At 44.1% G+C, this 15,296-nt stretch overlaps 1 protein-coding gene across 2 annotated transcripts in view; it reads right to left on the bottom strand.

Moving 5' to 3' along the window:
* CDH13 (cadherin 13) overlaps positions 1-15,296 on the bottom strand; it is a gene marked incomplete at its 3' end in the record, with an annotated part of 1,039,464 nt that overhangs the window by 495,949 nt on the left and 528,219 nt on the right. For both annotated transcript variants that reach the window (XM_079760072.1, XM_079760071.1), the window contains exon 5: positions 6,471-6,623. In XM_079760072.1, coding sequence (XP_079616198.1) covers positions 6,471-6,623 — 153 coding nt within the window. The remainder of the gene's footprint in view (positions 1-6,470; positions 6,624-15,296) is intronic.

Here is a 15,296-nt window from a genome sequence, read left to right as displayed (position 1 = left end):
CTGTCCCCAGGCCAGCCTCCTCCTATCAGGAACCCTGTCCCTTGTACCAGCTCAGATCTTTTGAAGACACTTTTATCTTCAGCCTAAAAGCTTGGTTTCTGAGAAGTCAGCAAACACTCAGTCACTGGCATTCAACAGTCATCCAAAGTCTAGACAGGAAGGAGCAAAGCAGCCAGGGACAAAGGTGCCTGGCTCTCAGGAGCCATTAACGAAACAAAAACAAAGACAGTTTTGAAGAAATGGATTGGACATAGAGGGCTTTCAAATGGTGTACGGAACACATTTGGGCTGTAATGGAATCGGTTCAAAGGCTACTCTCACTGAGGCAAATTATTGAATCAAGCTGGCTGCAGTGATGTTAACACTTAAGAGCCTGTTTTAGACCCGGGGTTCTCAAATGTCAGGGAGCATCGGAACCACCTGGGAGGCTTGTGAACACCCAGAATGGGGGCCCGGGTTTCTTATCCAGCAGGTCTGAGGTGGGGGCCCGAGAATGGGCATTTCTAACAAGTTCCCAGATTCTGATGCTGGTGTGGGGGGTTTAGATGATTTCTTTCTACGAAGTGACATCTGGTGCTACTAACAGCTAACCGTGTGACTGCTGGCTGATTCCCAGAGCTGCTTTCACCTCCATTTCGCCTGCAGGAGCTCCTGTCTGAGGTGAGGGCTCCCGATTCCAGCACACTCAGTGGCTGCACTGGGCGCTACCCTTCCGCACCAAATTACTAACTACAGCGGCACAGGGACGACACGGCCATCTCACTCTCATTCTAAAGATGGGAACACAGAGGCTGAGAATTGAGGAACTCGCCCAAGGTGACACAGTGTTAGGGCAGACCATGAAACGACCGATATTCACCCTTTTTCACTTATAAAAATGGCAATTTCATAGGTTTCTCTGATGGGAGAGTCGAGATTCTAACCACAGTAGGTCAGATTCCAAAGCCTGATCTTTACCCCAAGTTCTGTGGTCTCCTCCCAGTCAGGGCTCTTTCCTGGGCCATGTGTGTTATTACCTGATGGGACCATGATATTATTGGAAATTAAGATCATAGGTGTGAAGCCACCCTCTCCTAAGCACGGACTGGCTACCTGCCCTCAGGCGGCCATGCCTATCACTGAGAGCCTCTCAAAGTGAAATTGTACTGATGACATGGCGATGCAGGTGATAACAACACCCACCCCAGGCCCCTTGCGGGCTCAGCGAGAGTCTATCACATGAGTTTCCCTGCCAACATCTTACATGAGCTTGGAGATGGAAATGGGAGACAATAGCAGCTCTGCTTTGGGGATCGGAGGTTCTGTAAAGCAAGGTATCAGAGTCACCCAACTCTCTGGACAGCCAAGGCAGGGTTGCCACCACCCATTTCCGACTGCCGTAGGAGCAGAGTTCAATGGGAGGGGGCAGCAGTGAGGGCTCCTCTAGAACAGTGATTCTCAGCTGGGCCATTGTGCCCTGTGGAACAACTGGCAACATCTAGAGATGTTTTTTATTGCCAAGACTGAAATGGGGATGCTATTTGCATCTAGAGGCCAGTTGTGCTTCTAAACACCATGCAACACACAGGCCAGGCCCCCTACCACAGAATTACGCAGCCCAAAGTGTTGATAATGCTGAGGCTAGGAACCCTGCACCATAACAGTATCATGTATGGCTGGTAGTTCCTGTAGCACCATCGTTTCTAGTTGTGTTACTCATGAGCCAGGTTTGGGGGGTCCTTCTGCCAATTCTATAAGCTACCTGTACCCTTTCATAACTCCTTTTCTTTGTATATTAGTTGAGAGGATTTTGTTGACTACCACCAAGTATCCCAACTAAGGAAGATGGCCGGGGGGAGACCAGGCTAGAGGATGGAGAGGATGCAGCTTATCTCTACTGCAAGGGCTGGGGGGCTTCCCAAGCACAGCTCCATCAAGGTGATGCCTTCATTGTCCACGTGCAACATGGAAATTATTGTATCTAGGTTAGTCACCTAAGTAACTCTCTAATCGGGGTCAATCTGCATCTCCCAATTGTCTTAAAATTCCTAACATTATGGTTCATGTATTTCTGCACGACAGCAGCATTTTTCACCTTGATTGTATTTTCTGCCTAATTGTCTTGGAGCCACATATGGGTTAGAATTAGGGCAGAGCCATATGAGTGAAAAAACACACAACAACACAGAAGCAATAATACCCTCTGTCTGCCAGGTGTAACACTCTTAACCACAAAGTCGAAACTTGTGCAAAAAAATGGCTCAAATGAGAGCAAACCGTATCTCAGAAAATGTGAACAAATATTCAGAAGAAGGCAATGAAACCCTGCTCTTGTTCTGAAGCCAAGAACACAGGTGGCTCCAGTTACCAGTTCTGTAATTGAGAATGATAACAGAATCAAGCTCATTTTATGAACATTAAATGAGATGATCATTAGGTATTCAGCATGGAGCCTTGGCACATTGTAAATGTTCAATAAACGTTAACACCAACATTAATAACAATAATATATCTTGGGAACCACTTTGGCCCTCAGCTAACGTAGTGGCCAAGACAAGACAATAAACCATTTCACAGGTTTATTTATGTAGAACTCTTAAGAGTTCTTAGGCACTTAATAGATGCTCAATAAATGTTATTTTTCCCTCTCCTTTCAAGAGCTCCTTTCTTCTCCCACCCAACTCTGACATTCCCAGTTCTCTATACGTCTCTCCCCTTGGATAACAGCTCAGGGTGAAGGTCTCCTGCCCATGACTCCCGCCCACTCCCAGGCCCTGCTTCCAGATTACCTCTTGCCCCTGCTGAGCCCAGCCAGACCTTCTGCCACCTGCCCAACAGACTGTCTCCCATCCCACTGCTGTCCTCCCATCTTGATAAATTTGCAGGCAACAGATTATAGTCACAGTATGAGGGAATCATTACCACCTGCTAATATTTTTATAGAATTTCATAAACTTGGTCATTCATGAATCCTTTACAGTACTTTATTCCAATGAAGAGTTCACAAATCACTCAAATGCTGGCAAAATGCATAATAATGAGTAATATTTCAGGAGGCTTTGCATTAACATGTCAGCTTCCAATACTGCAAGAGCTAAATTATTTTGCCAGGTGCCACTTCAGGTCAGAAGCTTGGAAAGCCCTTTGGGGAGCTGGGGTGGGGAGACGGGGCAGGTAGCATTCGGTCATGGAAAATAATGGTATTTGAAAAGAAATAGATCACTTAGCCAGTGAACCCCTCTTCCCAGCCCCAGTAAGTGGAGGTCCTGGGAAAGAGGCCTGGGAATTTGCAGAGTTTAGTTGAGGATAAAATAAGAAGTGTTTCTTAGTGATTGAAAATGCAGGGCTTCAGAGGTGGAGAGAAACGGACATGGATCCCAGACTCAATACACACCAGCTGGGAGACCTTGAAAAAGTTATTTGTTATTTGCTTATCCATAAAATGGGGTTACCATCTACTTCTTAAGTCTCTTGTGGGAAATGGATCAAATAAGAGAACGTATATGAAGTGTTTAGCACAGTATCAGCCATGCAGCGTTCAATGAACAGCAGCTTTAATGAGGATACACGAGGGGGCCTAGGACAAATTTATCCCAGATTACTTCTCGCCGTGCAGTTCCCTCGGCTTAGTTCAGAGGCTTTCTTGTTGGAGTTGGGACCTGTTAACACAATCGCAAGGCCTTGCACGTGAGCGGCATTTTACTTTAAAATAAGCAACGTTGGAGCAATTACAATGGCAACCCACTGGCCCACATGCTCTCTGCTTGTTAAACTTGCAAGAAGGGAAACTAAAATGTAGAAATTCAATTCAGTTCTTTGAAGAAGCATGTTTGCTACCAACCACAATGACCACCACGCACACGTTGGATCTCACTGTACCACTAAGATAGTAAATTATTTCTAAACAGGCACTTGGAATGGACCATAATTGCAGCATTCTTATGCTCAAAGTATATTGACAAGAGAGTAACGTGGTTCTCATTAAATCTAGAAATAGGAGAACCAAGCATAGAGCAATAGGGGACCTTCCCCAGCAAGGACCTGAAGAAAACAGAACAAAGACTGAATAAAGAGTGAGAGTGGGTGGGGGGGGGGGTGGCATTGGAACTGGGCTCTTGTGAGGCTAGTGAGGAGTGGCTCAGGACCAGCTGCAGTGTGGCCATCAACACCCTGGTGCTCTCCCACCAAGCGCCAGCGGCCTCCACTGGGCAGGTGCGGCTCTGCCGCAGGTAAACAAGCCACACAATGAGCAAGGCCTGGCTTCCTGGCCATCGCCTGCACACACGGAGGAGAAATTTAAAGCAGTGCACTTTGAAACAAAGCCTAGGCACTAAAATGAAAGCCACAGGGCAGCAGGGGTGTCTTGTTTCCCAGCATATTCCCCTACCACCTTGGAGGGTGCTCCTCACCCTATAGATACTCAACAAAATGTATGTAGACAGAATAAATGGATCAATCAATACATTATGAAACTGTCAAAAAACCCCACGATTACTCAAGGAAAGTCCATACATGAAACAGGCAGACTGGGCTACCACTCAGAGTCCTCGGAGTTTTCCTTTACCTTCCTTCCTTTGCCTTTCACAGACAGCATTAACCTCTCACTCACCTAGTAAGATTAGACAGTGCTTACTATGTTTCTGGTACTGTTCTCAATGCTTACCATTAAAATCTTAGGAGATCAGTATTATTATTCCCATTTTACAGATGAGAAAGTTGAGGCAGACACCCTGCCCTCGTTCCTACAGCTAGTCCACAACAGCCATGATTTGAATGCAGCCAGTGTGGCTGCATGCAACACTGTATTTTTAACTGCTATGATATTATATGGCTTCACTTTAATGAAGAATATGAGAAGTTCCAAGCTTGAGATTAGGCTCCATTTTACCAGCTGATTAACAATTACTACTTAATAAAAACTAATAATTTCATCTTTTACCATCCTTAGAGGTGCTAGTACTATCCCCACTTTATGGATGAGAGTCACAAGATCAGAGAGGGTAAGTGGATTGTCCAAGATCACACACCTCAGTAAGCAGCCGTGCTGAGACTTGAGCAACAATTTTCTGTCCCCAGGGCCCTTGTTATTAATCACTATTATCACCTAGATATTGCTTAGATAAAAATAAAATCACCTAAATTTAAAAAAGTGCTGTGGCTTTTATTCAATCCTCTCCCCACGCCCTTGTGAACATTAGAAAGAGGAGGCCTTCTTCTGTAGACAGGCCCGTACCGCAGTGCAGCTCTTGGTTAGTGAGCCACGGGCTGGGTCAGGCCTTTCTCATTCCTCAGCCATCCCCGTTGTGCAGGGAAATCCCTGCACAGGCACAGCGGACAGCCACACATTCAGCACTGTGAAGGACAGAGGAATGGGACCCATCATGATTCAGAAATGCTCCTTACAGAACTCTTTAACTGGCATCTTTGGCACCATCCAAGCCAAGTACTTTCTCATCACTCCCTATCAATCCTTGAGTGTTGGCGTTGGAGTTCTTCTCCCTGCCCTGTGACTGCCCCACAGGGACTTCCTCACTCTCTGTGGAGACCAAGGTCATGGGCCCCTAAGGAGATGTCCACACTGAGGCGGGCCCTGGCCTACGGTGCCCAGAAGCCTCTCTCTGAGTGTGGAAGGACTCCCAAAAGGGGGGCTTTAATTTTTAAAACACTTGGATCCCACCAACATCAGACAGTCATGGATGCATCCAAACTCTTGCTCAGCTCTTCAAACAACTCCTGTGGTTTCACCCCCAAACGGCATCTTTCACCCTCTCATTCACCAGTTCTCATCCTTGGCAACGAGCCTTTCCCACTTCCTCTGGTTCAACCACTCGGCCTAGTTCAGGCTACAGAACACTCCCAACAAGATCTTTATTGCTTACCTTGTACCCCTTTAATCCACAGGGAGCTCTTGAGATCCAGTTTCATCTAGGAATTTATCTCTGATGCTTAAAAGAGGGCCCACCAATGCTATGATGTTTGGTTCAAAAATATTTAAAATGGTTGTATACAAATTCTTTGCAAAATTTGCCTAATTTAACTACCCTATTGTTAAATATTTAGCACTTGATTCCATGTACGGATCACACTGGGCTATAACATCAGTATATAAAGGTCTAATTAAATTTCTACTGATTTCCTTAGGATGGATTCTAGAAGTTAAATGATCAGGTCCAGGGGTTTGCACCTTTAACTGCTCGAGAAAGCCAAAGCTGCACTAAGAGTTCTGACCTCCCCTGAGGTCCCCCCATGACCCCTCTTCTTGCTTTCCAGTGCCCCAAATCTCATGCAGGACTGGGGGCTCCATTGATGTAAGATAGGGGCTCCCACTGTTGCCCTATTGGGGTCCATCACCACTCAGATCCCACAGAAACACACTTAAAGTCGCACAGCCTTGGCCTGGTGAAGCCCAGGAATAATGAGCTCAGCGGGAAGCAAACAATCATTGACAGCCACAGCTCTTCATGCAGGATGGGCACTTGAGGGGCACTCACCTGATAAGTAGCAATCGCTTCTCTGTCCAAGGTCCGTGTCACGGAGACACTGCCCGTGTTCTCATTGATTCTGAAAATCCCTTTAGGCTCTTGATCCACTCCCTTTCCAGTGAGCCGGAACTTGGACCCTTCCGGTCTGTCACTATCGACTACCTGGTCAGGGAGACAGAGTGACATTTAAGACTCTGGCGCAGAAAGAGCACATTACAAACACACCTCAGTGACCCAGCCACTAATCACAGGTGCAACACAGAGGTGCCTGGTGAACAATGGAGTAAAGCAGCATCACCAAAAATAGCATCACTGCTTAACATTTTCCACCTTAACATGAAAATCTTTGTGGTGACACAGACTGATGGGTCTAGGGGGAAAATAAATCCAGCAAGTTCAAGGTTGGACATTTATATTATTTTTAACTCCCAAGAAACACATATATATATATTTTTCTACAAGCAAGACCAAATAGGTGATGGGAAAAACAATGGCAGGAGATGACATTTGTTCGACAATCCTGTCCTGGGCAGGCATCACTTGAGGTGCTAGGTATTTACATATGTCTTTACCCGCCCCATTGGTTCTACAAGGTACTAGGCACAGTGCTGAGCAAGCATTTTACACACACATTTTAAAAAACCTCACAACAATGCTGGGGTCAGGGACATTATTATTCGCACTTAATGGATAGAACCACAGAGACACAGAGATTAAGTAAGCTGGCCATGGTTACGGCTATTAGAGATGAAGGTGGGATTCAGAACCTGGCTTCCATGTCTCTGGAAACATTGCTATGAAACACTGTCATTTCTGAACTTACTTTAAGATAACCCCATACAGGTTGTTAGCCTGTCTTTGACACTTGAAGAATAAATTCAGAAGATAAAGATGGAAAAGGTATTTCCAGGCAGAGAGAACAGGACAGATAGAGCAGCAGGCAGGTGAGAGAGAGGCTAGAAAATTTCAGAAGCTATGTCACTACGTGTGTGGTTTGAGTAGAGGTGAGGTTAAGAGGTAATTAGGGACCAAATTATATTTTGCTTTCTTTAAGGCATTTGAAGGTGTCCAACTAGAGAGAAATTGTTACTTGCAAAAATCAGTTTTAAAGTTGCCCAAGTATTCATCTCTATTTCATGTCACTTTGTCATCAATATTTACAAGTATAACAATAATTTAAGTCAGGAGAACAATAGACATTTAGAATATACATATAAAAGAAAGCTTGATACTGATCCAGGTGCAATCAATTTACAAATGAACAGGCACCTATTGGAACTTAGTCAACTGTGCCTGAAGGGTTTGGGTGAAATGTGCCTTATATGGAATCAGCCTCCCTCCCACCAGGCCAGTTCTGTGGCCACCAAGCCTGCAATTCCACTGGGTACCACCAGGTGGCAGTGGTGCCTAAGGCAGCGTGACCATCATGGCAAAGTTCCTCTGCCATGACAGTTGAGTAAGAGCATGACCCAGTTCTATCTATATGGCAATGCAGTGTTTTCCTGATTTAAAGTATTCTTTATTAAAATACACTGAGAGTTTTGATCTAACACCAATGACCTCTGTTTGCATTTTAAGATAACAGAAAATATCCAAACCAAGACTAAAAGTAAAGTATGATGAAAATAATTCTGATGAAAAGAATTATTATTGGTCATTGCTTGGCTTGATTTAATACAACTGACATTCTCCCCCACAACCTACTCCATGCTGCTTAGAAGCTCCATGGGGTCAACAGTCACAGCATATTGGGCTCACCACTGGATCTCGGGGTCTGGCTCAGTGCCTGGAATATAGCAGGAACCAAGGCCAACATCTGTTTAATGAAGAGCACCACTCTTCAGACAAACATACGTCCCAGTCCTAGCTCCGCCAATGATCCACCGTGTGACCTTGGACATCGTACTTTGTCTTTTGATTTCCTCATCTTATTCCCCGGGTTGATGGGGATTTAATGAGATAGTGTGTGCAAAGTACAGAGCTAAGCACGTGGAAGGGGCTCTACAAATAGTAGCTAATGACTGCAATACTGATAGTAACAATCATAACATTATGCCATTGTTAGTAATGGGTAAGATCACACCTCTAGGCATAAAAATCATCTTAGCCATAATATTTTATGAAAACCCCTAAGGGGACAAATTTCCTCTTCACAAACCTCTCTGACTTGAAAAAAAGAAGGAGCAGCTGAGCAAACACTCTCTTCTTTGTCACCTCCATGTTTACTGTCTCTCCCGTCCGGGTCTTACCACTCAGCCCAAATGTGGTTAAGACCTTTTCCTCTGGCTCTCCTAAGCACACCTGGGCGGACAGTCCTCTCCAAAAGGCCGCATTACCCAGGACAATCGAATGGGACGTAAACAAGGGACACCTGCAAGCTCTGGAGCTGCCCTGCTTCCCAAGAACGGACTCCTGGCCCCACGTATGCACTAGGCATGGCCCATGGTGAGCGCCTGCCCGGAGCGGCCTGCTGACTCTGTTCTCCTTTCCTGACCCTTCCCTGCTCTGCAAAGGTTGGGAGGACAGCACCCCACACCTTTTGGTAGAAATCAGGTGGTAGATGGTCCTGAAAGCTCTCTTGAGGCAAATATTGCCACCCTCCCATTTCTCCTCCTGCCACTCAGCACAGAGAGCTGAATTCTTGACTCAGAAATTCTCTTGGGGCAGCTTTTCTCCTGCTGTTAAGTCCGGGTTATTTCCTTGCTCACAGAGGGCTTGACCCACTTGACCTTCCAGAAGTAGGGTCTTGCAGAGAGGACTTTGTTTAATTAGCACTGGCTGCTCGATTTAAATGACTTATTCCTGCCCTAACCAGTTTGGCTCAGTGGATAGAGCATCGGCCTGTGGACTTAAGGGTCCCGGGTTCGATTCCAGTCAAGGGCATGTACCTTGGTTGCGGACACATACCCAGTGGGGTGTGTGCAGGAGGCAGCTGATTGATGTTTCTCTCTCATTGATGTTTCTGACTCTCTATCCCTCTCCCTTCCTCTGTAAAAAAATCAATAAAATATATTTAAAAAACAATAAAAATAAATGACTTATTCCCCAGGAAAGGAGCAAGTCCCCACTGTAAGCACCTCTGCTAGGCACTATGCATCTTCTGTCTCAGTAATTTTGTTTTTAAAGGCTTGGCTTTTAACGCATCTGTTGAACCACCTGGTCCTCAGAGCTGTGTCCACATCTACACCAGGTACAGTGCCCAGACTGACTGCGCCATAAGTGTCCCCCAGCACAGGGAAGTGAGGGCCTCATTCTCCCTAGAACAATATCATATCTCAGATGCACTTCCCTAGACCAGCATGGGCATCACCCGGGAACTTGATAGAAATGCAGATTCTCAGGCTCTGCCCAGACATAAATCAGAACCTCAGGGGTGGGGTCTGGCAATCTACGTTGAACCAGGCTTCTGGACGATCCTGAGGCATACCCGAGTTTGAGGACCACTGATTTAGACAGATTTTATCACTATCACACTCATAACTGGTGCTGATTTCCACTGCTACCGTTTGGATCCTTCTGCTGAAAAAAGGCTGGGTCTGTTTGCTACCTTCTTCCTAGACCTATTTTAAACATCTAGCACTATAAGCAATTCTTTTAAAAACCTGTTTTCTAGAACACCTGCAAAGCGGAGTTGGTACTTCTCTAAGTCCAACATCTCTATGTGTCAAAGGCATCCCATGAATTGAAGGAACCTTGGAGAAGCAAGCATGGGAGAGGGCGTCACTCCCCAGGGAGAAGATTCTGGAATCACCCACCACCTCTCCGGCTTCCTGGTTCCTAGGTGGGGCTTCAGAGGGGCCCCAGCCCACTTCAGCTCACTTAGCTGGGGAGATAGGAGATGTCCAGTGGCCACAAACCCAAAGAGGTGCTTCGCCACACTTGAACGCTATTGCATGCAAGTCAAGTGGGTTTCCAGACAATCCTTATTCCACTATGATAAACTCCTGAGAACTGCCCAGGTGCTACTCACAGCTATGCCCCAGGGGTGTGGTCCTTTTGTGACTGTTGAATGTGACAAAATGGAAGAGATCCAGTGCACTCCTGGCCAGAACGAATCCTGCAGCAGCTGTTAACACCCCTTATACCACCTAGCAGGGCTCCACAATTAGCTGGGCTTTCCTATTATTCTTTGTAAGTCAACATTTCTTTTCACAGTGGGATTTTTCCCTTTATCCTCTGAGTTGGAATGGAAAAAATAGCTAATAATGAGAAAAAACTTGGACCATGGGCACGTAAATAGTATATAGGAGTCTTGCTGCATACCTAGGTAAAGTGACTCCCAGATACCCTTGGGGAGGCCAGCAGACCAGCTGTGTCCATGGCATGGCCTAGTTGGGACCAGAGTCCTATGCACTGAGCGAGGGGTGCGAAGTACAGAGGCCTGGATCAGTAGCTGTGTGATTTGAGCTTCAAAGGACATTCTCGCTGCATACTTCTTATAGAATGTGCTGTATTATGGTAGAAGCCAAGGCCCCTTTGAGTTCCCTCATTAAGTCCTATTCTCACCTCTATTCCCAGCTACAAGTAACCACTGATACCAGGTTATAGATGTTGTTAAGGCATTCTATGAATTTACATATATACATCTGTACTCATAGAATATATAGCAATTTTAAATATTTTCACATAAATAGGATCATTCTGTATAAATTATTCTATAACTAGAGGCCTGGTGCACCATATTCATACACTGGGGGGGGGGGGGCTGTGTGTGTCTCTCAGCATGGCCTGCACCCTCTCGCAGTCTGGAACCCCTTGAGGGATGTCAGACATCCCTCTCACAGTTAGGGGCTCTTGCAGTCTGGGACCCCCTTGCTCCTGCCTTCAGCGGAGGTGGGAGAGGCTCCCGCCACCACCGCTGGGCTTGCCAGCCGTGAGCCCGGCTTCTGGCTGAGTGATGATGCTCCCCCTGTGGGAATGCACTGACCACCAGGGGGCAGCTCCTGCGTTGAGCATCTGTCCCCTGGTGGTCAGTGCATGTCATAGCGACTGGTCATTCCGCTGTTCGGTTGATTTGCATATTATGCTTTTATTATATAGGATATTTTTCTACTCAATGTGGTTGATATATTTATATACCCATCCCAATTTTAGGGAACATAATTTTACATTTATAGAAACATTGCCTAAGTAGTAGAATTCCCATATACCTTTTATCCAATTTCCCCTGATGTTAACAACTTATATAACCATGGAATATTGGTCACAGCTGAAAAGTTAACATGGATACATGACTACTAAACCAACCTCCAGATTTTATGTATTCAAATTTTACCAGTTTTTCTACTATCCTTTTTCTGATCCAAAAATCCAATTCAGAACCTCACATTGCTTTAGTCAGTGTGGGTTTTAATCGTCTATTTTGATGCCCCTGTGTGGGTTTAGACTTTCCTGTAACTGTACTGACATGAGTTATTTTTCCCTCTGGAAAACACATTTGATACATCAAAAAGCCATAGTCACTAGGTTCTATGAATCACAGCCCCACCCTCTGCAATCTCCAGTTTCTGTTCCTTAACTCAGATTTCCACTAGAGATTTTTGACTGTTTTGTTCTCAGTGCCTAAAACAGTGCATTGAACACAGTAAAATTTCAATAAATATTTGCTTACTGAGTAAGTCAGTAATATTATAGAATGTTATAGTAGTCTCCTAATTGGCCTCCATGTTTCTGATGTCTCTCTTTTCCCCTCCTCTCCTAATTACGGTTAATCTAAAATGTAGCTAGAATCTGAGAAAGTCCCCAGGTTAAATATTTCAAGGGCTCCCAGAGTGAAGTCCCAGGGTCCCCCGCTTGCTGGGTCTCACCCTGCTTCTTCAACTCCAACTTTTTGCTACAACCAAGCATAGACCTTCAGAACTTTGCCCACTTTCTCTGGACTTCTGTCTCTGGTCTCCCCTCCCCCTGTCTGTTGGAGACCCCTGCTTGTCTTCCTGGACTCAGCGCAGTGATTACGCACTCACTGGAGCTCCTCCTGACCCCTTGTGCCCCGCTCTGGAGAGACCAAACCCCATTCTCTGGGCTTACCCCTGCTCATCAGCAAGGTCTATTAGAGCACAGAGAGCAGGTGGCTCTTTCTGGGTGGTGGTAATTATCCCTTGGGCTATTTATTTCTTATTCCCGTTAACATTTTCTGTGTTCAAAATATAAAAGGCACTTGATTAAAGCTTTTAGTGAAGTTGTTCAACTTTATTTGCATATTTTTATGTGATCATAAAATGCTCATAAATTCACAAATTAAAATGAAAAATAAGGTCTATTGTACAACCTTTTCTTTTTCTTTTTTTTAATGCGGTCACTTTACCTGGGCAACATCAGTACCTTTTCATTTCTCCTTTTACAAATCCCCAAAGTTAAGTTCCCAAGCAGTGATAATGCCCAGGAATTGGGATGGGGCTTGGAACCATTCCTGTCCTTGGAATCTGAGAAGTCCTGAGTGTGAAGACCCTCTCAGGAGACACTGTGCTCGCTACGCAAAGCAGCTCCACACAGACACCTGGCACTTCCTCCCTGTTACGTCCAACTAAATTGATGCCTCTAATCCTCCCCTATTTAGAAAATCAGGAGGCTTATTTTCAAAGGATAGAAGACTGTACAATAGAAGACTATTGATGTATATGATAAAAAGAATGAAAAAGTAGAAAATAATTAGATCTCACCCTCAAAATTACCAAAAGGAAACGATCACATGTGAACAGCATACATAGGTCTTTGGGGTGTGGGGGTAGGGGTGATATGTTTTTCCCTTCACCCTTAGAATATTTGTGGTTTCATAAAACGAGTCTACTAGTATCTTCCTTATTTATACAGCAAAAAAATAACTTTTTTAAGCGTGTAAGAGGAATGATTGAGACTGATGAATATGATAATTTAGAAGATATTTTCTACTCTGTTAAATAGCGAACACACCCCACTTATTGCCATCACCTATAGTTATTAGAAGGCATTTGCTTTATCATTAGATTGGTTCTCTAAGGTGATCTATAAGCATTCACTCATTCTTGGCTGTGATTTAGTCCTTAACATGCCTTGAACTTGAAAACATTTAGCCATTCAGCAGTTTGGGCAGCTGTTAGACCCAAACCCTTCTCTAACCTTCATGCTGGCCAAAACACTTTCAACCGCTGGGTCATGAATTAACAAAGGGAACTAAGGAAAATTCAGCACAGCAGTCCCAATACCCTGGTGTAGATACACTGAACCAGTGCTCACTGTATAGACCACTGGTTTTCAGACTAACCAGGGCTGGCTATGTTCACCGCCCAATTAAAATGGTTTCCATTGTCCCCTGGCGGTCACTAACGTTCAGAGCAGGATGTGCACTTGGGAAAGAAAATCAAACTCCAGTCATGCAAGATGAGGGCACATCTGCATCCACTATCCTTATCCTTCATCTATAAGCATTTTCACTGCACCAGTTTGCTTTCCTTCTTTTATCACAGACATTTAAGATTATGCCTAAGCACAGCTTAAACTAGTTCCATAGGAATCAATGTTAATTGTTGAGTTTGGGGATTTTTGCATTATTTTCTGATAGGTTATAATTTTTGAGTATTTTCTCTAGGCTACAGAATTTCTCTTTATGCGAGTATTTCTTAATTTCTAAGTATTTACAATGTTTTAATTGTTTATTTCCAATTTATCATATAATAATGTTACTTATGAAATTTCTACTGTTGAGTTTTTTTAAAAAATTTATTAGTAGCCAGTGCAATATCAATTTTACTAAATGATCCACTGATACATAAAAAGAGTAGATATTCTGCAGTAATATTCACAATAGCAAAAAGGTGTAAGCAACCAAAGTGTCCAAAGATAGATGAATGGATAAACAAAAGGTGGCATATCCATATAATGGAATATTATTCAGCCTTAAAAATGATAGATAATCTGACATGTTACAGTTGGATTAACCTTCATGATGTTATGCTAAGGGAAATAAGCCAGGCACATATAATTCCACATATTTAAATATGTAATTGGCATGATGCTGTTCCTATGGTAGGAGCTTAGTTTATGTTTGTTAATGATATATACCAAAATGAGACTACTATTCACTCAGTTTCTCTCCCATGACTTTTAATGCAATGTTTCCTTCATGAATGCAATTTCCTCTAACAGACGGTCTCTTTCCACTTTCTTTTCTCCCATTCAAAATATTTACTGACCACTTATGAGTTCTAGAGTACTTTGAGCCCTCAGCAGCTCACAGCTCAATGCACTCTGTGAAGTCTGCATTATGCAACATAAAAGAGGTGCTGAAAGATGTCACAGCAGATCAGAGGAAGAGGAAGTCATCTTTGGGTCATTCAGTCATTGCGCTTTACTTGTCTGGGCCCAAAGTCCATTCATTTCCCATCAGTATCACACTTCTGTATCCCTTTATTGCCCAAGAGTAACTTGGGATCCTCATGTGTCACTTTCTGAATTTTTGGTTTCTTAATGCAGGCTGTGACTTTAACTGTCCTGTTAACTGGGTCCCTTGACTTGGCCTCTTGTTGTTTCACAAATAATCAAGGTGGTCCCTGAAATCTAGTGAAAACCGTAGATCTTCTATATATGCTGCTTCTTCTATTTATGAATTAGACTTTGGTAGCAGGGAGTAGTCATTGAAGCTTCCCTAATTATTCTGGCTCCTCTCCTTATGGGCACATAGTAGAACTATACTTCCTTGGCCATTTGAAGTTGGTTGTGGCCACAAGATTTGCTTTAGCCACTGAAGTGTGAAAGTGACATGTATCACTATGGCCGATTCTGATTAAAAGCTTTAAGAGCTATGATGTGCTTAGCCAGGTTCTTTTTAGCTTCCTTCATGGTGACTGGCTATGTTTTCAA

Source organism: Cnephaeus nilssonii, assembly GCF_951640355.1.
Source record: "Cnephaeus nilssonii genome assembly, chromosome: 20".
Classification (NCBI taxonomy): domain Eukaryota; kingdom Metazoa; phylum Chordata; class Mammalia; order Chiroptera; family Vespertilionidae; genus Cnephaeus; species Cnephaeus nilssonii.
The sequence above is the reverse complement of the archived record's forward strand: the minus strand, read 5'-3'. Positions and strand labels throughout refer to the sequence as shown.